Source organism: Nothoprocta perdicaria, unplaced genomic scaffold, assembly GCF_003342845.1.
Source record: "Nothoprocta perdicaria isolate Ctin4 unplaced genomic scaffold, notPer1 scaffold_75, whole genome shotgun sequence".
Classification (NCBI taxonomy): Eukaryota; Metazoa; Chordata; class Aves; order Tinamiformes; family Tinamidae; genus Nothoprocta; species Nothoprocta perdicaria.
Window position 1 is genome coordinate 1354914 of NW_020456032.1, and position 24672 is coordinate 1379585.

At 46.8% G+C, this 24672-nt stretch overlaps 1 protein-coding gene across 2 annotated transcripts in view; it reads left to right on the top strand.

Moving 5' to 3' along the window:
- The first annotated feature begins 3329 nt into the window (after positions 1-3329).
- The window catches only part of SEPT9 (septin 9), a 140143-nt gene continuing 118800 nt past the window's right edge, over positions 3330-24672 (top strand). Inside the window, exon 1 of one of the 2 annotated variants that reach the window (XM_026051425.1) lies at positions 3330-3435. In XM_026051425.1, coding sequence (XP_025907210.1) covers positions 3414-3435 — 22 coding nt within the window. In that variant the 5' untranslated portion in view covers positions 3330-3413. The remainder of the gene's footprint in view (positions 3436-24672) is intronic. The other variant, XM_026051422.1, reaches the window with a different exon arrangement.

A 24672-nucleotide genomic window follows, 5' to 3' on the forward strand; every position in this document is an offset into this window, starting at 1 on the left:
TCCACCTTGAAGCATAAATTACTGCTTCCTCTCCTCGTTGATGGTTACCCAGGGAACCTTCTCTATACCCTAACAGTGACTTTTGTCTTTCAGGCAGTGTCTCTGAGCACCATGGCTCCAAGCCATGGCAGCACTGACTAATGCATCTCCCCACACCTACACCTGGGAAAAGTCAACTTTCGTCCCCTTTTGCAACACGAAGCACTGGGTCTCAGAGAGGTTAAATGAGTCAGATGTAGGCACACAATTGCAGCAGCTCAGCATACCCTAATGTGTTTTTTTTATGCTTCTCCATGATATTGTGTATTTTTCCCTGAAAGCTCAGCCTTTCTTTCTTTATTTCCCTCCATGCTATAGTATGCATTACTTTGTGCTGTTGCCTCCCGCGATGTTGCCTCAGCTTGACCCTTTCCTGAGGATCTGGCTCCTTGCCCCAGCCTACCATGTGTAGCAGGCAGTGCTTGTCTCTCCCTCCCTCCTCTCCTCACTGTATCATGTTCAGTTTGGGAGATTCTGGGTCTGGCTGCAGGACCCCCACGTGCTGGGGAACGTGCTTGCCTGGAGGATGCTACTGACAGCAAATACCCCTAGCAGAAAATGCCTTTCATGCCTGACTTAAAACTACTTCTGCAGACTTAATGGGTCAGTCTACAAGGTATATTAGTGGCCATGGGCATGCATAGGTGGGATTGGGCTCAAACTACTGCAAGGAGGGGATGTCACCTGCTGACTTGGTGCATGCAGCATCGGTCAGTGCCCCCCTTCTAAAAAGACTGCTCCCCTGCATGACTGGACATCACAGGGCTGGGGCTAGTTAGGTCTGTGCAGCCTCTTGGGCAGCTGGCTGCAGCTCTGAGCTTCTCCAGTGACTCACCCATGTGCAAGGGCCTAGGAGGGGCTGTGCCTGGCAGGGCAGTGGTGCGGGGTGCCCCGGGGTATCGAGCAGCGGTGGGGGGTGCGCGGGGACCCGAACTGGCAGCGCAGGGAGGCTGTGGGTTGAACGGGGGCTGCGTGTGAGCAAGGCGTGCACAGAGCCTGAAAACCCGCGTCGAGCTAGCGCCCTGAATCCATCGCTTTCAGCAACAATAAATTCCTTCACTAATCTTATGAAACAGAGAGAGGAGAGCAGAGAGAGAGAAAAGAGAGGAAAAAAAAACTATAAATGACTTACCTATTTTAAGCTTGTAGGCTCTCTATTGTATTAAACATTAACCTGCTCTTCTGAGCCAAACTACTGACTCTCTTGATGGTTCTGAGGCCCAGGCACCAAAGAAAAGGATTCTTTGTCAGACAATATTTCAGAAAAATCCCTTCAGCCGTTTTCTGTCTCTTGGCGTTTGTTTGGCCCTGCGGTATAAAGCCTGCTCCACAATTTGCTGTTTGTATTTGTGCAGTCAAGCTGATCCGATGACTGCACCCTTAGCCCTGGCTCTGAAAATATTGTTAATAGCAGTTGTATGTGGGCACACACACGCTGTGCATGCACACTCCTGCACATAAATGCATAGCCATGCACTAGATTGTGAACAGGATCCCATACTTGATCACACAGTGATATGTGAGAAGAGGAGAAAACTGTCCTTTCCTCTGCAAAATATATCCCTGGGAGTGTTAGAGTATTAGTCATGGCCGTGTCCATAATCAGGTATCTAAAGCAAGAACAGACCACAGGGGTTAGCACTTGGGAGTGAGCTAAGACTCGGCCACCTCTTGGTGTTTGAGGCGGGGGGAATCACTCTGCTATTGCTGCTCCTCCATAAACTGTGATTAATGATTTCCAAATTGCTGGTGTAACAGCCATATATTGTTACTATGGGCTTAGGCACATCTTTATTTAGTCAACAAAGCTGAAGTGGTTTAAAACTTCGCCTAATGCTGTAGTTTTTTGTGCTGTTGTTAAATCCTTCCCAATGAAGGTCCCAGTTATGCTGTAGGTGAGTAGAGTTGTTACTGCTATGAATGAGGGAATGTGTGAGCACTCCTGAGCTGTTTCTGTGCAGTCTTTCAGTCCCAATGATTTCAGCCAGGCCATCAGACTTCATGCTAAACTCGGCTCAACAGAGGTTCAGATGCTCCTTTTGCTCTATCTGTTGCAGGGGTAGAAGTATATGGCAGAGAAAAGATGAGCAATGCCCCTGGGACTGCACCAGGTTAATCTAGCCCACCTATTTGCCGAGGGAACATGTGCTTAAGCTCCAATGACGGCTGGGACTCCTGTGTCCTCATGCAATGACAGAGTTAGGGATATGAAGACAGAATAGCTTTCTAATATTGGGAAGAAGTTCCAAGTTTTTTTTTAATCTTTTTTTTTTTTTAAAAAAAGGGGGGGAACCCAAAATGTTAAAAAAAAAAAAAAAAAAATGCACAAAATAACAAGATACCAAAATCCTGCTTTTCTGCTGGCGTAAGATCCTCACGTAGCCTGGACTTGTGCCCTATACCTTAATGTGGGTGAGTCATGGAGTCATGAAATCTTTCCGCTGACTTAGTCCGCTCCTTCCTCTGCAAAGGAGACTCCTCCGTTTCAGTATGCCTGCAGTCGTGGCTGTTCTTAATTGGCTTTTTCTTCCTGCCTGCTTGTCGTGCTCTCGTTGCGCTCGCCTACCTGCCCACCCTGCGCTGCATAAAGGAATAATCGGGAGCTCGTCCGAGGACACACGTGGAAGAACCTGAGTGATACCAAAGCAGAGCCTCCCCATGCCCAAATCGCGGCTAGGGAAGCCGGGGGAGGATGACAAATCCATGCTCTCGGCGGCTGGTTGTTGGATATTGGTTATGGGTGGCTCTCCTGAGTGGTGAGCAGTGCCAAGGTGGGCGCTCAGCCCGTGCCGGCAGCCTGCCCGGTGCCTTTCTCTGCTCGCAGCCTCGCTCGAGCGCTTCCCGGGCGCCTTTGAAGGCAAAGGGGTTTTCGCCCTGCACCCAGCAGCGCACTTTGAACGGGAACACGCCTGAGTGGAGAGCCGCGCTGACCCGAGCGGAGCCCTGCGGGCTGCGCCCAAGCTGTGGGGTGTGCCGGCTGCCGGCGCAAAATTCCCTTTCTTCCCATTGCCAAACGCGGTGATTTATGGAGTTTTCCGGGGCTGGGAGTTGGCAGGAATCATCCACAGAGACTGTGTTGTTTCCCAAAGCGGGGGGAACGCTAAAGCGCCGGCCGGGGTGAGCTCTGCCCTACCCCTGCTGCTGCGGGGCGCGTTGGAACCGTCCGTGCCCGGGCTGGGATTAGGCAAGGTGCGCGCCCATCGATGGGGCGCGCGGGGCTGGCGGCGCGCGTGGGTGCCGCCGAGGAGGCGTGCGCGTCCCCTCCCCAGCCTGGCCCGCACACACACAGGGACTAAACCAGCGCGCAGCACCCCGGGCACTGCGCACGGCAGCAACTCCGTTTTTGCGCCTATGTAACCCCGCGGGAGAGCAGCATGAAGAAGTCGTCGTACTCAGGTGAGCGGCTGCGGCCCTGCTGGGCCCCTACCCTCTCTGCTCTCTCCCCCGCTTCTGGGCTGTGCTTGGAAAAGCAAAACAAAGTATTTTGCTTGTTTTTCCCAAATAAGCAACTTGCACCTTCTCCCTCCTCTCCAGAGCGGAGGAAAGACTTTCCCGGTGAGTAAACAGAGTTTATCAATCCGTGGAGAAGCTTAAAGAGCAACGCGAGCCCAGCGAGGCAGGTTGTGCCAGCCGCACCGCGGCTTGCGTGGCAGGAGGCTGTGGTTTGGAGGACACCGACGAGAGGGTCCGAGGGCTGCCGGGGTCAGGACCGTGCTGGTGGCCAGCCCCGCTGCGGCCCAGGCTGCAGGAGAGTCAGGATCCTCTCATGCCCCACAACTTCCCCCTTCCCTCCTTGCTCTCATTCCACCTTTTCCTGGCATTCATGCACCATAAGAGATTCCTGGGCCCCCTGCTCTCCCTGATTGATAGGAGGTTCATCCTCAGCTGAAGGACAACCACTCTATCAGGGTTATCGTATGCCTAATGGAGTGTGAGTCCTTAGGACACAAGGGGTCAGCAGGTCTTCTGCTCTCTCCTCCTGTCCCTTCTTTCCAGCAGAGCTCTGTCTGACATGGAGTCTTCTAAAGTACAGCAGTCATGGTTTGCAGGTGGGAACAGCTGATGGTTGATCTCTAGGCTTTTTGTGAAATCCCACCAAGGAAGTGACTGGTGTGCAGCAGCGCAGCGAAGTCGTTCATGAAAGGTCCATCAGCTTCCTCCATAAGCATGGATGCTCCCTGACCACTGGCACACAGACAGCTCTTTGAAGAGCTGTAGACTTTGCTCTACAGCCGATTTCTCTTCTGTGCTGACTACTGGACTGTGCATCTAGGCTCACAAAGCCCAGTTCTGCCCTTGCCGTCACCCTGGCCGCTCTTGAGATGTGGTGTCATCCCCCTGGCCTCTTCACAGCGTCCCAAGCGCCATGTCTCGCCGCACCGCAGGCCCGTTGCGTGCAGCCAGCCTGCTGTGATTCATCGAGCCACGTAATGGCCAACTGGCCTCCTCATGATCTCATAAACCACAGGAGCTCATGGGTTGTCTTCTCTTTGAAAATTCCCCATGTGATGCTTATGCCTGTTTATTGTTAAAATTAATTAGTAATCATTCTCCTTGGTACGTTTCTCTTAGCCTCACTGAGAAGACTGCAGGGAGGTCTTGTTAGAGCTTATGTGCTAGGAACTAGAGGAGGTCTAAGCATGAGTATTAACATATTGTTATACAATGAAAAGGGTATTAATGGTTGTGTGTTACTCTTAGGAAATCCTATTATTTGGTAGGTGCATGTGATAGTTGTCAGTCCAGGAACAGAGGCGGTGCAAGAAAAAGGCTGGAGATTGTTATTGATAAGAAAAAGAGCTGTTAAGCTTTGTGTGACCTAAAATTAAAAGTTCTTGCAGATGAAGCTGAGTGGTTCTTAATAGCTTTGCTTTAGATTGATGAGTGCTAGAGCAAAACAGTGTCACTGCCGGAGCACTTGGAAAGCGGCGTGTGCATCCCGTCGGAGCGCCTAAGTTGGTGCTGTTTCAAATCCACGCGCTAAAAGTTTTGTGTCACTGTTAAGGTTGATTGACGTCTGGTTAGTACCTTTATTCCAGAAGGACTGTAGTTGTATTTTGGAACACTTTGCTGGCCTTGATATGTGGCAGCTGTTTGAGGAAAAAGAGCTGAAGAGTTACGTTAGCCACCTGAAACAACAGGATAATTGCGCTATTACCACTATTAATTTTGCAGAGAGCGTAGGCAACTCTTAAGCTTTTGTACAGTTGGAGTTTTTGCAACATACAGCTCCTCATACTGCTGTGCTGGGGCCATACCTCTCTCCTGATTCATAAGGAAGAGAGGCACACTATGAATCACCTACCGCACCAAGGAGGCCTTCTTTGGAGACCTGCCATCTCTGCTCCGGGTAGAGCCAGCCCTCGTTATCCCATAAATCTGATGCTTTTACAAATCAGCAAACAGGGATGGTGACTGACTTTGGGGAATTTGACTTGGATTCGAAATGTGAGGAAGACATGCTGCATGCTGGCAGTCCCTCCGTGCAGACCCTCTACATTTTTTACTGATAGGAAAAAAACGATGAGCTGAATGGCAAGTAACTTCTCGGCTACAAAGCCTGTGCTTCTCGAGCACTGCACTGCTGAGAAACTCCCCAAAGCCATGACAAAATGAAATAATGTGAGGTTAGGGAGGAATGCTGAGTACCTGCATAGTTTTTGCTTTTTTTCGATATATACTCTCTCTCTCATTTATATTTATATTTATATTTATATTTATATTTATATTTATATTTATATTTATATTTATATTTATATTTATATTTATATTTATATTTATATTTATATTTATATTTATATTTATATTTATATTTATATTTATATTTATATTTATATGCTTTTCTTCAATATATTCTCTCTCTCATAGATATATATAGATATATATATATGGAAGGTTTCAATGGAGTACACAGGGATAAGACCTCAGCTCCATCCTGCCCTGCAAACACTGCAGCCCTGTTGTGGGGTACTCCTGCTACCAGCCTGCTCTCCACCCCAGACAAGATTTACCTTTTCCTACAGAACTTCAGGGGAAATCGTTCCACATCTGCTGTGGCTCTTGAGCACATGCCACATAGGTGTGGTGGGGATAAAGAGTTTGCCTGGAGATGCTTTAGCTCTTAAAGATAAGCAGACACTCAGACCTTTGTGCTGTAGCTGCTGGCACACGCAGCTCAGCCCGGCAGGGTTTTTTTTCCTCAAACATATTGGCACTAGCAGTGGGTGGAAGAAAGAAGGGCTAAAAGGGGCTTTTGTAAGGCAAGGTAAAAACAAGCAATAACGACTGTGAAGCCACCTTCAGTACACTTGTTTTAGAGGTATCTATTATTTCAGATGTTTAGAATGTTTTTAAGATTTTAGATTTTTTTTTTTTTCTATTCCTTAAGCACAGTTGTGTTGCCAAAAAAGCAATAGACAGGATTAATGATAAATGATAAAATGATATATGGGATTTAGAGGTATCTTCAAGCATGAAGTAAGTAGTTTTGGCCGAGGAATTTTTACAGTTTAAAACTTATGTAAGGATTTAGTACCCCCTAACATAAGAATTTAAGTAATTACAGTGCATCCAGATTTATTGTAGGGGCTAGATGTGACTGACCATTGCCCAAACTATGGACACCCAATCTATTAGTAAGGCACATGAAGGCATAATTCCTCATACATGATCTAAGGGCACAAAAAGAAATGCGGGAATTACTGAGAACTCTTATCTGACCATGGTATTAGGGAGGGAAAAAAAAAGTGTGTGGTCTCCCTGGCGTGGGTCCCATTTGGCACACCACACACCAGATCTGTGTAGATGCTGAACACCTCCCATTTCTGATCCAAATCAGCAACAGTTGGTTAGGAGTACAAGTAAGGCTTGTATGCAGTGAAAAGGTTCCTGTTGTTGCTCTGATATGTGGAACTGCTGGTAGATAAAGCTGAGAAGGATGCTAAAGATGAGATGCTGATAAATTGCTTTGTTGCATATGGTTTAAGTTTTGATAGCAATCAGCAAAGTGACCTTTTTTGGAGACTTACGACAGTCACCTTGAAGTCAAAGCTCAGCTTCTGCAGTCAGAGCCCCAACTTTGAATTAGCCAGCTTCTTTTCAGACCTTTGAAGACAGCCAGCTTTGAGGAAGTCCGGCTCTTGGTGGGGGTGAGAGCTGTTGAGCAGTGTACATCAGTAGTACATGTATGTGTAGCACAGCATGACAGCCACAATAAGACCATAGGAAAATGCAGCACAGCAAGCTGCCATCTGGCACGAGATGAAGGAGTTGGTTGAAGCAGTGAAGAAAGGGTGAGTAGACTTGGCTGCCCTAGGAAAGCATCAAGGGTTGCGCTAGGTGCAGTCCCCTCCGAGGGGTCTTGCTGGAGCATTTTTGGCCGCAGCCAGTCTCCTGAGATGCTCTGAGCGCTGATGCTGACAATTAGGTTCCTTTGCAGGCTGATGTTGCATGAGGCACAATGTAATTCCCTTGGTGGCTTTAACTTCCTTCATAAAAGCTCCTAGGTGTGTCAGAGATGACATGCAGGTTGGAGGGGGCCCTAGAGAGCCTGATCAGGCAGCCTGTGATCTGACTGGCATTTTGTTTGTGTAAGCCACGGAAAAATAGGCAGGTTTGTACAGACTGTTTTTTTTTCTCTCTTTTAGTTTGCTGGCCATATTAAGGAAAAAAATACAGTCTAGATCCAACAAAAACATTCATTTAATTTTAGGTTGTCATTTTGAACAGAAATTTGAAAGACTTTGTTTTGAAGTATGTAAAAATAAGAAAGCCTTGTTTCTGCCCAAAGCTATTTGCCAAATTCAGCTCAGACTCGAAGAGTTCTTACTCCCTCCAAACCTGTCTTGCTGGGCCAACAAGCTATCGAAAAAGAAAAAAGGTTAGTACTGGGGATTTGCAATCAAGCACAGGAAGTCAGATGTGCAGTCTGGCTATGGAAAGCCACCGCTCAAAACCTGAATTTGGTGCGAGCAGTACCTCTGCCAGGTCAGATTAATGAACTGTCCCATTGCATCATTTCCACTTGTTATCTGTACGTGAAACAGCCCTGCCTGATGTCCCTAAGCACACTCGTGGGCTCTGTTCTAATGCCGTCCTTAACCTAATGCGGTTGCTGGACTTCCAGTGAAATCAACTAATCATTTACACTGTTTCTCCTATGTTTTATACAAACAGATCACTTTTAGTAGCTATTTAATGTCTGCATTGTCTGTCTGCTCTGATGCATCTAGGCTCTGCTTGTCTGTGTTGGCTAAGCATTAGGTGAGGAGGAACTTCTTTACTGTGAGGGTGACAGAGCCCTGGCACAGGCTGCCCAGCGAGGTTGTGGAGTCTCCTTCTCTAGAGGTCTTCAAAACCCATCTGAATGCCGCCCTGTGCCCCATGCTCTGGGTGTGCCTGCTGGAGCAGGAAGGTTGGACTAGATGATCTCTAGAGGTCCCTTCCAACCTCAACCATTCTGTGATTCTGTAAGCATGCGAGAAAGCAAGAGGAGCAGTTCTCTGCAGTCTCTTCCTGTGTATGTCTCCAGTCCTGCAACAGGATCTGCTATCAGACCCTCATCTTGTTGAGAGCCGCCTGTGATTAATGTTGAGTTACACGGGCACCGACTGTTATTGTTTTTGAGAGCAGGCCTTGTGCTTGGATACATGCAGTATTTCTCCAGGGCTGTTAACTAACAACTGATGTTTATGTTGTAGTAACATATTTGCAGGAGCACTAAAGACTGGCCAGGATCCCATTGTGCTAAGTGCTGCTCTGCCCTCCAGAACACACGCCTGGATATCTATATTTTAGATCATTATAAATATTTCCTATAAGGCTCTGCCAAGTGTTTCCTGTCGGCTGGATCCAGATAGCTCCCTGATCAGCCAGGGAGTGCTCTTCCTTGCTTAGGCACAAACAATTAAGTGGAGCATAGACTCTCTGAGGATAGACCAAAGCACTTACCTGTGACTTGGCAGTCACCAAGGGGTTAACAAACCACTGGCACTGCAGCCACTAGCACAGCTGCATGGTTATTATGCGGATAGAGAACATAGGGAGGGCAATAGTTGGCTTTCAGTCCAAGGCCTCTGCAGGGTATCAGGAGCACCATCAGTGACGGAGCAGAATGGAGACATTTATACCATCAATGGGTATTAATACCATCAATAATGGTATTAATGCATTAATACCATCAATGGGAGTGTGGGACACCAGATGGAAAGGGCAGGGCTGGTTTAGGTAAAAGTTTTGCAGCCCTAGAGCGGGGAGAAGGGGATCCTGTTAACTGCTGTGCCATGCTGGGTGAATGCTTCCAAAATACTGATCCCCAAGGCTTTGGAAGGGGTGCCCCACTCGGTATTGCATTGGCACTGGGATACCTTGCATTATTGAAGTTACAGGAAGGAAAAGCAACAAGGAGTGCAAAACGAGCTTGTTTCTTGATAATCTAAGAATAGCAGGAGGTTAGTGCACAAAGGGCTTTGTGTCTTATTTTCAGGACGTGGAAAGCTCTGCAGGTTGGCTTGCTCAGCTGCATGGACCCTAGAAGCCATAATTCAGGTCTGAGCGAAAGCCTGTTGGTATCCAACATCCGCAACCCCCTCCATCCTTGCTGTAAACCCCAGAACAAAAGAGAAAACAAATATGATCCAGTTCCTGCCTGGTAAACACTTGCTCATTGTTTCAGGCAACCGCATGTCTGATTGGTCTGTGCTTTAAACTCACATTTTCCAGCCAGCAAACAAAGCCAGCGTGCCCTGTCACATTTGCACACTCTGCTTAGTGGGCTTTCTCTCTTGCTCTTTTATTTTCCTCCTCCCTCTTATGTATTTTGCCACTTGAGCTCACGCGTTGAACTGTTCCCTGTTCTGCTGCTGCCTGAGTCACTTCCCTTCTGCAGGATTTGGCCTTTGACATTCGTGCTGGCTGCTGCTGTCACTATTGTGGCTTGTCGTGGAGTAACGTTTAGAGACGCCCCAAAAAATGGGCACCATTGCCCTAGGCCCTGTGGAAATGTAGGGTAAAATGTGCGTGCCGGCCCTTGCCCCCTTTCTGCGTTTCTCCAAATTTCTGTGTAATTAGACTGGACACGCAGGGGATGAAAGGGAGATGGGGCAAAGTCCAGTGTCCCGGGCCGTGGCTGGAGATGCAGCATGGCTTAGGTTTGCAGTTTGTGGCCTACATCTACAAACCATTAAGCTAGTGAGTATTTTGATGACTTTTAAAATTCGCCAGTATGCTTACTTGCTGCGGAGTAAAGCGTGTGTGTGTTATGCTCCAGCCAAAAGCACAGGTGTTACCTTTCACTCCTACGCCATGTGAAAACGGTGTGAATGCAATTGTGTGTTTCTGGGGGCTCGTGATGACTGATAAAGCGTCATCACTTTTGAAAGTGTCGTCACGACACCAGGCCAAGAGCTGCTGTGGAAGCTCTGCTCTGCTGGCTGGCAGAATCAGTACAACAGGGCATGTTAGGAAGATCTCTTAGGAATAGCTTAGAGAAGCAGGGAATCCAGCTGCAGAGAGGGCCTAATTTAAAAAAAAAAAAAAAAAAAAAAAAAAGGCAAAACACACATATATAAAACCTATCGAAGAACCACGTGGGTCCTGCCTGGGTGACTAGCAGCTTTTTCAAAGAACTGTTCATCTTTCTCTTTGTACTCAAGGTGAGCATGGATAGGACGTGTCATGTGGAATGAGGAAATGTTGCTGCAGTAAATTGAATTAATTCCTTGGGTGAGCTCATGGCAAGGAAGGGTGAAGCTACCAGACATTCCCTTCTCCTCTCCTTCGATCCTCCTGCTGTGCCTGCTCACGTCTGGTCTTGCCCAGGCTCCGGCTTGCCCGTGGCCAGGGTTGCCCAGGACCCTGCTCACATCTGTTTGGAAGATGAGTGCACAAATGTTGCTGACCGTATTGCAAACCAGCAGCGCCTCTGCTCTGGTGTTCTTTCACCAGGTCTCAGTTTACTGTTTTGGGGGGGAAATTCTTCCCAAAAGCAGTGCTGGTCTTCACAGATAGCAAATAGGTCATTTTGCATAAAGCTAATCTGTCCCCTTCTGAAACAGACAAGAGATATAATTTCTTAGCTTAGGGTGGGTTCCAAATTTGGGGAAAAGATTGTGGAAGAGCAGAAGACTTTGTACCCCCTTGGAAGTGAAGGATGATCTGTGCCGATTTAACCTGTCACATATCCATGCCAAGTGGCTTCTTTCTCCAAGCACCATGAGGACGTGCAGGAGCTGATGGGATGCATCTGTCTGACCTAGAAGCCACCAATGGGCCAGACTAAGAGAGCTGAGGCCTCTTGTCCTCCCTGGGGAGTGCTATGGGTGAAGTTATCCAGAGTGTCTAGGGTGAAGTTAGGCTGCAGTGCCCCATCACAGCCAAGCCTAATGCTGTGCCTTCCACCCAGTGCTCAGACACCTTTTCACCAGCGTGAAGGCCCATTAAAGAAAACAAAAGGGAGTTTCCCTTCCTGCCTGTTTCCAGTATCCTCCGGAAGACCCTCAGTGCTCTGGTGCTCATGTAAGCCCTGGGTGTGTAGAGGTCTTGTTGTGTGTGGAAATCCGATCCTGGAAGCACGGCCAGGGTTGGAGCGAGGCAGCGTGCTCGCTGGTGAGTCAGCCTTTTCCCACAGCTCCGTGCAGTGATCTACCAGGGACAGGGATGACCAGAGGCACCCTTGGAAGTGTTTATATTTAGAAGGGGATTCATTGCTGCCTGGGAATCTGCTTCCTCCTGTGCAGTTCATCAGTGGTGAGCTGGTAGTAGGACCCTGTGCTCTTGAAAAGGCTGTTGTGGCATCTGCTGTGAGATGGGGCACCCAATGTGTCTCCGTGGCAGCCCAAAAGGGAACCCCAGCCCTGTGCTTGTAAGGTAGTTTTCACTGTTGTGTACACAATATAGCTCCTTGTAGAGCCGCAGCGGGTGTTGGATGTCCCTGGAGCAGAGGCCAGCACTGGTGTGGGATAGCTCTAGGAGGAGGGAAAAGAACAGTTTTGTCCAGTGGCACAGTGTTTGTGAAAATAGCAGCTCACTTGCAAGCTTTTGGTCAAGTGTTAGAACTGCCGATTGCATTTCAGCAGTCCAAAGCACCCAGTAAGTTGTTTCCATGAGGTGAACGTAGAAATGGGCAGGGCAGGTACCAATCTGATGCCCGGAGCATGTGATGGCCCCACTGCATTCTCCTCAAACAGAGCGCTGATGCTGAGTGACCAAGAACAGAACGGATTTGAGATAAACTGGAGAGAGCCTTTGCAAGCTGTAACTAGAACCAAAAGGTTGTTGGTTGTTTTTGCTTTCTTTTTTTGGTCCATACCAGAAGAGTATTATTTACAGGAAGCACTTTGTGCAGCTCAGAGGTTTGTTTAGAGAAGGAGTATAGAGGGAGGGGACAGTTAAAGACATAATGGAAATGAAAAAGGTCACGGTTATGTTCAAGAAAATCCATGATTTTTCCAGTGTGGGAGTATTGCTATTCTGGGGACCGAGGGAATAGCAGAGCTGTGGCTCAGATTCCCAGGGGGAGAAAGCCTGTGCAGAAGGGATGGGATTTGCCCAGGGATCCAGCTTCCACGTAGGCTCTCTGATGAATTAGCACCCAGCAGCTCTTCCTGAAGCCCTGCGTGGCTGAGCCCAGGGCAGCTGGCCAGTTGGTCTCTGGTGAAGGATCATGGGCTCAGCTTGGTGGGAGTTGTGTCCTGTAGCAGATGGACACGGAGAAGCTGGTCAAGCCTGGCCGTGCTGACCTACCTGAGGAGCGAGCTGAAGTCCCCCCAGAAATCTGCAAGAGCAGCCTCTGGGTGTAAGTTTGCTTTAGTTTTGATGTTATTAAGGGAAAAAGGAACTGACTATAGCTTGCTATATAATCAGAATAAACAAAGGAAATGAGTACAAGATGCCCCGAGCAATTACTGCCAAGAACTGTTGTTGAAGGGCTCGATGATAAAGCTGCAAGTGCCTGGACATGTACAGAAACAAAAGTTGCTAAGAAGAATAACAGATCTCAGGTAGTTACGAGTCAGGACAAAGGATTTGCGCATGGGAAACCACAGGAGGGGATTTATGAAGTGAATTTCAGGTTAATGTAAAGCTGTAAATGAACGTCACTGGGAGCTGGAAGCTTTGGTTTGCCTGCAGGAAAGGTAAAGCCTGGGCTAGAGCAGGGCACGTGTCCCCCTCCGGCTTGGCTGCTTGGTGAGCTCCCTACCTGCAGTGAGGATGAGGATGAAACAATTCCCTGCTTTCATTGGAATTAGGTAGTATCTCTGAAACTTCATGTTGCCAGTCCAGTCCCAAAACATCAGCCTCCTCCCCTCCCCAGCTGTCTGCTTGGGGTGCTCTTTCCTAACTTTCCTAACTCACTGATTTTTCTTTGTTTTCCGGTGATAAAAGGAGTGATCTGTGGCATATTGCTTTTATGTAAGGCCCATTGCTAGATGCTCCACGGAATCCCTAAATCAAATCTGCCACCTGAAGCAATTCTTTCCCCTTTGGTGTCCTGCCTTCAGAAGTGTTATATATACTGTGTCAGGCAAAATACGGAGGAATAGGAGTTCCTGAGTTGACTCCTAGCTCCAACGTGAACACCACATCCTGCTCTTTGATTTCTCATGCTTCAGTTTCTAGCACTTAGCAGAGTTGGTGGGCATCTACCGAATGCAGCTCAGACTTGCACAGCCTGAAGAAGTGACGTTGCTGCAGTTGATTGTCCCTTGATGTTGATTGTCATTCAGTGAAGGTGACGTCTGTAAACCTGTTCTCGGATTGCTGTAGTGACAAGAGAGCTGCTTGAGTTGGCTGCTCCCATGCCCGAACGTTGAGAAGCTGGTTGGTTGGTGCTGTGTGGTTGTATGGGGATGTTGTGGCTTGGGTGGTCTTTCCTTTCCGCTCTGGCAGCTGCAGCACAAGGCTCTCATTTATTTTCTGCGGTGGATTTTTGTCCGATAAACCTTCTTGCAGTGATGTAAGATAACATGACAGCTGGTTTTTGTAGTTAATATTGCGAGTGATGAGCTCAGCTTTTGAGGGCTTGAGCCATTGGTGTGCTGAGGTTTCCCATTCTCCTGCATGGCACAGGCCGCTGTCCTTCCTACCCCTCCAGTCCTGCCATGGGTGCTCTTGCACGCGCCAGTTGATGCCTAGGGAACTGTCATCAGGAACAGATGTTTTGAAATAAATATCATGATTTTCCAACAGTGCGTGCATGGTGTGCATCGGGGGAGCACTGGCTGGCTGAAGACTTCGGGCTTTGCAAGTTTAAGTATCCTGGAAACGTAAAAGCTATTCTTGGGATGCTGTAGAGAGAAGATGCTGTCTGGGCCTGTCCTCTTGGGTGTTGATCCAGTTAACCCCTGTCGGTTCACACTGACTGTTCAAACAAACTGTTCTGAGTGACGCTTCTTGGCGATGCTGAAGCAATGTGGTGTACAGCCTCCGTGTGGACGTGCACTCCAGCTCACGCTCTGTTGCCTGCTGTTGCAGGAGGCAGCTGGATCAATGCACAGATCTCACTAAGGCTTTTGTGTCCTGTAGGCTGTGAGTGTAAGTACAGGAGCTCACGGGAATATGCCAGAAAAGCCTGTGTCCTTAAGATTGCAGGCAGCCGTGCTAGACATCTTTTTAAGCTGCTCATGCTCCTAGGAGGAAATGCCGTGGACTGCTGTTGGCACAATTTATACTACAGGAGAGGGGTTAGTGACTGGTATTGAGAAGTGGGTACCTGGAGGAGCAGCCGAGGGCTTGGTCATATGAGCCCCATGGAGAGCTGGAGCAGAACTTGAACTTAGTCCTGAGTTTAAAAAAAAAAAAAAAAAAAAAAAAAAGTGTCTTTTGAAGGTGTCTTCAAAAAGGTGATGGGTTTCCATAGATGCTGCAAGGGCAAGAACTTTACTCATGGCCAGGGTGTGCGTGCTCCTTGCCCACCCCAGGCATAGGCGTGTGAGCCTGTTGCTCTTTGCTCTGGGGCTCGGGTTGGTGGGATTTCAAAATACTCAGAGCATATCTGCAGTTAAAGTTTAGGAAGAGACAACATGAAGGTGGGATTCCACCTGCTTCTAGGACAAATATCGTCACTTCTGGGAGAGGAAGAGGAGAAAGCATGAAAGAAACCATAAAGACATTAAAAACTAAACTTGTTCGGAGGTATGTGTACTAGAATGAATTAAAATAGCCACAAGCTACTGGGAAGGAAGGGCGAGCCCTTATAGCACTCTGAGGAGAGCTATGCAGGTAACACAAATTACACTGCAATTCTTTGTTACATATTTTATTGCAAGCAGCTTGATGAGGTATTTCCTACTGATGGCTTTACTCTGTGGACACGTTGCTTGATGAAGCTAGGCATCGGTATGGGAATGTACCTTCCACATAAATAACACGCTAGCCATAAACAGTTTGCCTTTGATTTCCTTACATTATCTCATCAGGGGTACTGGGTACAACGTGCTCTTTGCACCTGTCAGAACCCAGGCTCTGAAGTGTGAGAACAATGATATTTTTATTTTATTTTATTTTATTTTATTTTATTTTATTTTATTTTATTTTATTTTATTTTATTTTATTTTATTTTATTTTATTTTATTTTATTTTANTTTTATTTTATTTTATTTTATTTTATTTTATTTTATTTTATTTTATTTTATTTTATTTTATTTTATTTTATTTTATTTTATTTTATTTTATTTTATTGTAAACTGATGTAAAAGATGGTGTAAAGGTGTACATGATGATGTAAAGACTGCTCAGAAAACAGTCTGAGGAGACGTGGTATTAGAATACTCATATTGTCTTCATCATGGTGGTCGTGTGAGACTGTATGGAGCATAGACTATTCAGATACCATGTTAATTTGTAGCTTTTCACTTTCCTCATTCTCACGCCCTGTTGTGACTCCGGACTGCTGCAGGCATGGGGGCAGATGCTTTACCCAGAATTGTTCTGCTCTCCCTGTTTCTCGGTTTTGAGAGGACCTTGTTTGAATTTCTGGAAGAGTACTGAAGTTTGCAGGGGTGGGTTTGTTTGCACTTCTCCGTAACCACATACCTGGCTGATGCATGGTGCTGGAGCGGGTGGTGTGTAGGATATTGTCCAATTCCAAGACGGTCCAAGTGTCACAGCAGAATCATGAATTATCTAAAAAATATGGGAGGGGCCCTCTTTTAATCCTACTCAGTTAGGCCCTGAATCACTGCAGGGACCTAGGGGAACAGAGGGCTTTAATGCTGATTCCCTGCTGCTATAGAAAGACAGAGTGGATAAGATATAAGCCTGCACTGAGTTGGGCATGAAGTGGGCAGCCTAGGGGGGTGAAACCTGTGGGCCACTTATACACTTACGAAGTAAAGATGCAGAAATATACCATACTGTCCAGCCAGCAGCACTAGGGAAGGGGGTGCTGATGCTGAGGATGAGTATGAAGAGATGTGAAGGTTTTGAAGACAGCCACACTGTAATCTGCAATGAGTTCCGGATCCATCCTTGCTTTCCTGTAAACACCTGTCTTAAGTCCTTGTTGCCTGAAGCTGAGGATAAAATCAGTCAGATTTGGTCCACATGGGTCTGAATCTTGGAGAAGCGCTCGCTATAGAGAGCCCGAGATGATTTAGGTCTTTGCACTGGTCTTTGCTCAACTGTGTCCTGTTTCTGTATGTATTTTAATCTCCTTTTGATTGTTTCTAGTGCATCATGTTCAATTTCAGTTTTGAAGTCTATCAAACAGTGCCGGCATGGGATGATCTTTAACTTTTATAGCACACTTTCATATTTCACCTGGTTAATGAATGAAGCATCCCTAGGTGAAAGCTTAGCTCAGACAGTGCCAGTGTTATCTGTAGATAACAAGATCTGGATGGATGTCACTCTGTGGGTTGTGGGTGCATGTGACAGGGTGGAGTGTTGAATCTTGAGATCCTGAACCTCTTGAGATCTCTGGTTTTCCTAAATAATGGGCTGTCCTTCCATCATGGGCATTCCCCAGACTTCCCCGAAGTGCCTAGCACTGCTTTGAGGCTGGCAGTTAGCAATCTTGTGCAGCATCAGGGCAGCAAGTGGCTACTCAAAGCCTTCTGAAGTGACATGTGGCTGGACGGGAGGCTGCTGAGGCTGCTTCCCTGCTCCTGGTCATAACAGGAGGCTGCATCTGTGTTGTGTTAAGGAGAAACTCAGAACTTATTTAGTCTGCACCAGTGAGCGTTTTCCTCTGGCTCCAAACATGCTGTTCATACACAGAGGTGCTCTCATGGAGACAAAAAGGATGCCAGAAGAAACCTTGTTGAGACAAAGCAGAGACATTTTCTACCCATGAACTCAGCTCGCAGAGATAAGGTTGAAATTTTCACACACACACACACACACACACACACACACACCCCCCTACCCCTGCAGCATCCTCCCTTGGACCCCTGTCCAGCCCTGCATTTGTGTCTGGCCAGGGGTTATTCCCTCCTTTGCAGGGCCTTGGCTGGGAAGCATAGGGATGGGGAAGTTGCAGCTGGATGATACAGCAGTGTCACAGGTTCATACCCTCAGCAAAAGAGGTCCAGGAGACCTGCTGACTGGAAGAGGTGCAGTTTGTGATGGTCAGCCTGCCTGTTAAACCCATGGCTTACTGGTCATAGGTAGAGAGTGTCCTGAGTCTAGGATCTGGGTGAGGAAGAGATGGCCTTGGCTTGGTCAGCAGTGTATGTGCACCGTTCCCACCGGGGCTCCTGCCTGGAGCTGAGCGGGACGTGCCACCAAGCAGAGGACAACTGCGAACTGCAGCGTGCGCTGACCTATGTGCAAATCATTAACCATCTTCCTTTTCCTGTCTTCTCATCCAGTAAATCCTGTTGCTGGGTAAGCAAAGGAGAGGAAAATGAAGTAGACCATTGATATCCTGGTCTTAGGGTTCAGATCAGATCACTGTTAACTTGTCCCTTTTCGGGTTAATAAACTGTTCCTTCTCTCTTGATCTGCACAGGCTTTGGAAAGGACATCACCCAGTGCCTGTCTCCTGATTCATTGCCTTAAGCAGGTCATAAACTGCATCTTTTATTACTTATGGCATATGGTTCAGGCCCATAAACTTGACCATATCAGGAATTTACACTGTTGCTGCCAGTCAACGCAGTGCAAGGTCTTGGTGTTTCTGGGAATTACTGTGTGTTGAGGGGAAATGTAGCAGTGCTACAGAGCAATGTGACTTGCGGGTGGACATCATGAAGTCATTTTGGTTTAGGTTACTCAATAGTTTCAGACAGGGCTTACTGGGGAGAATTGACACTGGTACGAAGTAGATCTTAGTTCTCTTTGTGTGTATATACATATATATTTGTGTTGCAGAAATGGTTGCAATTTTGTTTGAGATTTTCATACTGAGATCAATATACATCTGTATGTTTTTGAGAATCTGGTAAGCATGAGGAGAGGAATTTTGGATTCTGCCATGATTTTAGTATTTAAGGCAGACTTAGGAGGTCACTCCTATGCTGTTCTGTTGCACCAAACGTGCCACATTCAATGTACAACTCAGCCTTTCAGTGAGCCTTAAAGACTGGAAGACTAGGTTTTGTGCCTGCTTGCTTGTGTGATCTGTTTTTTTACTTATTTATTTTATTTTGGTTTTGTTTTTTAGCAAGCAAAAGCTTCTGTAGCTGTTGCAGGCTGCTCTCCATGCTCTTAAAATACCATACCGGGTACTTTATTCTTTTCCAAAGAGTTCAAGTTCTAAACTGGCAGCTGGAAAAATCTATTAGAGTAGAGAGTTGCTTGTGATCACTTGGCATCTGTGGAGAAAGAAAAAGTGTAGTTGTAAAGTAATATGCAACAGTAGTTTCTACAGCTGGGCTTTATTTAAATGAAACTATTCTGCCTCTGGACTGCCTGTTGGAGATTAGCGTGGATTAGCAGAATGCTCTCCGGATCTATAATTATTTTGTGCGTGCTTTACAAAAGTTCAAAGGGATAAACCAATAAGGTATTTCTATATATTTTCTGCCTCTTGTGTTTGTGGTGTTAGCACTCGCTTTCTTGCTGATACCAGCATGTGTGTACTTTATTCCTCTGGTGTGCAGGAGCTGGACACAACTGATGAGGGGCTGAGGGGGTTGGCTTGTATTGGGCAAGAAGTACTCCTGAAAATCTGTCTTGGCTTTAAATGCCTAGATGAGAGAGAGGAGCTCACGGGGAACTTAATGTTGGTTGTGGGAGCCTCACAGGTCTAGCCCTGGGTTGCTGGCATTGGGGCTGTGGTCTTTTTCTGACAGTGTCCATCAGTCTTGGAGACAGAAGGAAGAGCTGTACCCGTGACATCGATGTTTTTAAGAACATTTAGATCCTCTTAAGATGCAGACAGAACTGTATTACAGTTTATAAAGGCACCCTTGCAAGCTGCAGCAACATTAGGCATTCAGATACTTCCTAAAATTGGCCAAAGTTCTCTTCTGTTTCAGTTTCCTTGCTTACTGCCACTGTTAAGCATAATTGTAAGATACAAGGGAAAACATTCAAGGAATGTTACAAGCTTATGAAATTGAATTGCCTTGGCTGCTTCTGTGGATTATTTTGTAGGGAGGGAAAGAAAAATCCCTCCATTGCATAGAGTCACTGCTTCCTAGTGGTCTCAAAATGCAATTTCTCCATTGTCTAAGGATGATGGACATGGTCTCAGTAGCCTAGAGACAGTGTCAGAGTCATTCTTCACATGACTTAATGTACCAACATTAAGCAACGTATCCTGCCTGCCCCCATAAGATGGGGAAGTGTTCGACACCTCGTTTTATAGACAGAGAAGCCGTTGTGAGGAAGAGGAAGGTTACGTGCAACGTGGAGGAGGAAGATTGTGTCCAAAGTGGTAGAGCCATGAGTGTCAGGGCAAGGGGCAGCTGCAATATGAGCTGAAATCATCTGCATGAGGAGCTAGTTTCTGAACTGCAGCTTGAATTTAGGGATTTTTTGACAATTCTGTATAATATCGGAAGATCACGGGCTCTTGCGCAGTCTCAGACTCCTGCCTGCATAAATGCATCCTTGCAAAGTGGGACTGTCCAGGCTGCCACTCCGCTAGGGATGCTCAGGTAAATCACCTGTGCTTTGTGTTCATAACCCAAGGTATGTTTGTAGGGAGAAAAGCAGGCATGGTCTTCTGGACCTTAATGCTTTTCCCAAACTACTTATTTTCAATCCAGTTCCTGAAACTCTTCTCAGTGTCCTTGTGAACGGCTACTCGCAGCCCTCAGATTCTTTTGCAACATGACAGTCCTGGCTAAGGAGGGGATGAAGTTTAGCAAACTTGGTGGTTTGGCTGCTTCATCATCTGCCCCTGGTCCCCTTGTCCGACTGTTGCACAAGTGCAGCAAAGCACGGCTCATACACCATGGAGGGATGCAAGCACTTTGGCCAGAGCCTGGGACGTGTGCGATGGCCTCTAAGCAAAAACCCTGGCTCTGTTCCCCCTGCACCACCACCCTTCGCAGTGAGTCAGATATGGGTCTCAAAGCCTGATTGTCCAAGCCTGGCCCTTATCTCCTCCAGCTGGGAACGAGCAGCTGGGCAGCCTGAAGCAGCCACGTCTGCCCTGGGTGTCCCGTTAGCTGTGGGTGCTCTTGCACCTTGGCCAGGGGAGCCTGGTGGGTCGCCCAGGCTCAGGAGAGCCCTCACCTGCTTCCTTGTCAGTGGAGGCACCTTGGTAGCGAGCAGCTGCCTCGCTCTTGGTTATTGCCTTTTCTCCTTCATGCCGCCTCGTCACTCTCTGGGAAAAATCAACATTTGCCTTTCAGAGCCTGGCAAACAGAAGGGGTCTGTTCTGCATCCTGATGGCAGCCCAGGTCTTGCAGGGCTCTGGGGATAAATTTGATGTCTCTTGAGGCTGGGGGGACCCTCAATAACAGAAGTGCAGGAGTTCTGTGCATCTAAAATAAGAGCAGGAAAGCACCCAGCGGTCACTGAGGAAATAAGATTTGGTTTGCATTGAGGTTCCTTGAGGAAGGCAAGAAATTGATTTAAAAGAATATTAAATCTAAGAGTGTGTTTGAGGTCTGCTTTTTATGCTTTTTGGTTATTTTCAGTTTTTTTCTCCCCAAAGCAATATACTGCTGCCGAGTGTGATAAAGCTGTCCAGGGTGTCAGCATGCAGCAGAAAGCCAGATGCTGATGTTAGGAAGTTGATACCAGAACTTCTCCTACATGTACAGAACTGAAGTGTTATGGGTCTGCAGGGACTGGACAAGGAGAGTGGTGAAGGAGTTTTGGGGCTGTTTATATATATATATGAAAATACCAGATTGCAATTTAGAAGTTGTCCTTCAGTCAAATCTGTCAGTGTTTTTTCTCCAATTAATCTGTGCCTTTTTCTAGGTGAATCTGAGAGGAATTGGTGCACACTTAAGTCTGCATGCTGTGAAGGTTTGGGGTTATTTTGGAAGGCAAGGGGAAGGGTCATTCATCTTGTGCTGTGTTTGTACAGTGCTCTGCATGGTAAGCCCCATCCCTAGTCCATTCAGGCTCCTGGATCCTGTTGTACTATGACTGCTAATCATTAACTAAAGTGGTTTTAGCTGCTGAAACTCCTGTGGCAGCTGGTTAGTGTAAGGGTTTGATAATTTCCTCCTTTGAGCAAGGCCACAGCTTGGAAATGAGCTGGAACGGGCACTATTTGTTCAACTGCCTTCCCTTCTCGCTGTCTGTGTTAGCATGATGCAGGGTCTGCAGAAGTGAACGGGAAAGGCCTCCAAGCTGCTCTCAACTTTGCAGACACAACCTCTGTGCAACAAACTTCTGTGTTTGTGAAGGTTTTCTGTACTTGAGGAGAAAGCCCCCCAGATACAGTTCTTGTAGCTCTTAGGTCCTGGTTCTTATCTCTGTTGGATTTCAGAAGCTCAAGACTGCACAAATGAGGAGAGTGGTGAAGACAAGGCAGATTTAGTGGACACCCTGTCTTCAGGAATCTGGTTAGCTTCATAAGTGAACTGGAAGTCATTTTGGACTTGATGCTGGTTACCAGTCCTGGTCAGTATGGCTTCACAAGGCTGGTCTTCTGTTCCATTATAAAACTTTTCCCCCTCTGTTCCTGCTGTTTTGTAAAAGAATCACATAAAGCAGCAAAACTGCCAGCACACGTAAAAGCCCCACTTTTCCCAGTCCCTTCCAATTTATGTGAATACTTCCATTCTGAATACACATTTGTACAAATGATCTGACTTGTCAGTGTGGTGATGTGGCATCATTCCTGCTGCCCAGTCAGATTACTGAAACCCCCTAACCAGAAGGATCACAGATGATGACTAATGCACTTTTCTTTTCCAAATCAAGAGTTATTGTGCTAATTTGTTTGCTGCTTTCATGATTTTCCAGTATTTCTCTGAATAGCAGCTATCAGCTGTCTAAGAATCTGCAGGCATCTGATTCAATCAAGAGAATAGCTGATGCATAGATATATTCTGGTTTGTATGATGCAGTTTGATCACCTCAGAATAAACATGAGAGGCCAACTTGAAGCTTAATTTAGCTAGTGAGCAACTTGCCAAAGTACTTGGGGTGGTTCCAGCGTCTTAATCTTGACATTGAATGTCTCTGAAAAGCCAAGGCTTAGTTCCAGCACTAGTTACTGGGCATGATTCAGGGAGGACTGGATAAAAATGTGTGGTGTGGATTATGCAGGTCTGTCGAGGAGATTTTAAATGTTCACTTCTGGCCTTAAACTCTGTGGATGCATAAATTGCTGATAATGATTGCAATTTAATTTGAGTTAAAATTTTGGATCAAAAGGGATCAAAGCCTGAATTTGAGCAAGATAAAGATGTTGGGTCTTCTCTCTTCTTTCACCACCATGTCCATGTCTGGTCCTGCTACTTAACTTAGTCCTTCACTGTAGCCAGGAGCATTGAATCTGCATTAATCTGCATTGTAACATTAAAAATTAAAGCTTTTTTTTTTTTGTCTCTTATCATTAGCACAAGTTTTAGAGTGTTTTTTTCCCTCTTCTCATTAGAGTGTTTTTGGCACCTTCCAGAAATAAAACATTGTGTTAGGAACGTGCATCTTGCTAATGGCAGGTTTTCTGTGGTTTCCTTGAGTGTTATCTGTAACGTAGACTCAGGCCAAATTCTTTCAATGCGTAAACTCATTTCTGTGTCTAAACTCATAGCCCCACTTGTGTTAGTGGTGCTGTACTGATTCACGGTGCTTCGTTTGGCCCCAGTCTGATCACGTCCACCTACCACGCAGGTGAAATCGGTGGTGGTATTTTAGGCCTGGCAGTCTGTACTCAGCTTTAGACCTGAGCACATAACTTGTTGGTGTGCTGATGTGCTAGGAACGGTGTTGGAGACAGATAATGGAAAAGGCACCCAAGGAGTGTGTAACCACTTGGGGAGAGCAGATGCAGTCCTGCCTCCCTCTCCATGAAAGCCCAGTTTGCTCTGAGACACCTAATTCAGGAGGAAACAAGAAAGCAAAACACGTGGCCTAGAGATTCAGTCTAGCTGTTCGCTGCTTATTTGGAAAGAGTCTCCATTACAAAGTGTCAGGAAAAGTGTTTTTTATTCTCCAGTGCATGTTTCTGATTAGTGCTGGAAATGAGCATGGGTTTTTCTTTCCTCTTTTAACATACCTCTCTTGAGCTTCACGTTACAAGGGGATTTGGAGTTGGTGGAAGTGAAACTGTAAGTGGGTGGCTCGCGAAAGTTGGATTTGAAGCAATACTCTTCTTCCTGACCTAGTGGGCAAGCAGACATCCCTCCTTGGCAGTCCCCAGCTGCCTGGGCCCCTCTGTCCTGACCTGGCTTCAGTGACCGCCGCTGCCTGGGTTCCTACGCCCTGTCCATGCAGGGCAGCTCTACCTGTGCAATGTGACGTCCCTTGGAAGCAGGAAAGTTTTGCAGCTCCTAGTCTGCTAGAGTGGGGAAGCCACTGAGACTATTTATGCAGTACAGATGAAACCACGTGCAGGTTCTGCCCTTCTCGGTAACTCCAGTACTCATTACTGATGAAGTCTTCTTCAGGCGTTTTATCTAAGGAACTTCAGAGCTTGTTTGTGTGGAGCGTGGTGGAATTCAGCTGCCAGCAGAGGCAAATCTTTTGCCTGCTGTCTGGGTAGTACTTGAGAAGCACAAAAAAGAGATGGATTTCACATTCCACATGGTCCTAAGTTTTGAAATGCATATGCAAGGAGAGGAGAATTCTGTCCCCAGAGTATGTACTGATACCTATGCCAGCTCTGCAGCCACACAAGGGCTATGAGACATCACAGAATCATTATGATTGGAAAATATCTTCAAGATCAAGTCCAACCGAGTCCATCCTTGCAACCATGCTTGTATCCTCCTTAGTAGGCACCAGGGGAGCCTGATGACTGAGGCAAGGATGGGTTAGACCAGGGAGAGAAATGGGTCCCTTACACTACACAGGCTGATCAGTCCCTGCCCTGGAAGGAGCCAGCTCTGTCCACCTTTCCTTGAAAAAGCATCTGTGTCATTGAGTGCTGTAGAAATCTACACAGTGGTCTTCTGCCAGGGGCTCTGCTGCCATCCTGATTCTTACATTGGCAGGAATCAAGGGCTGCAGGCATGATTGGGCCCAGACCTCTATGTCCTAGGAGAGAGTTTAGGGGAGCTAGGGGTGCCTGAATGTCTGTAGGAGGAAATTTGTTTTGGATGAGGACTCTGC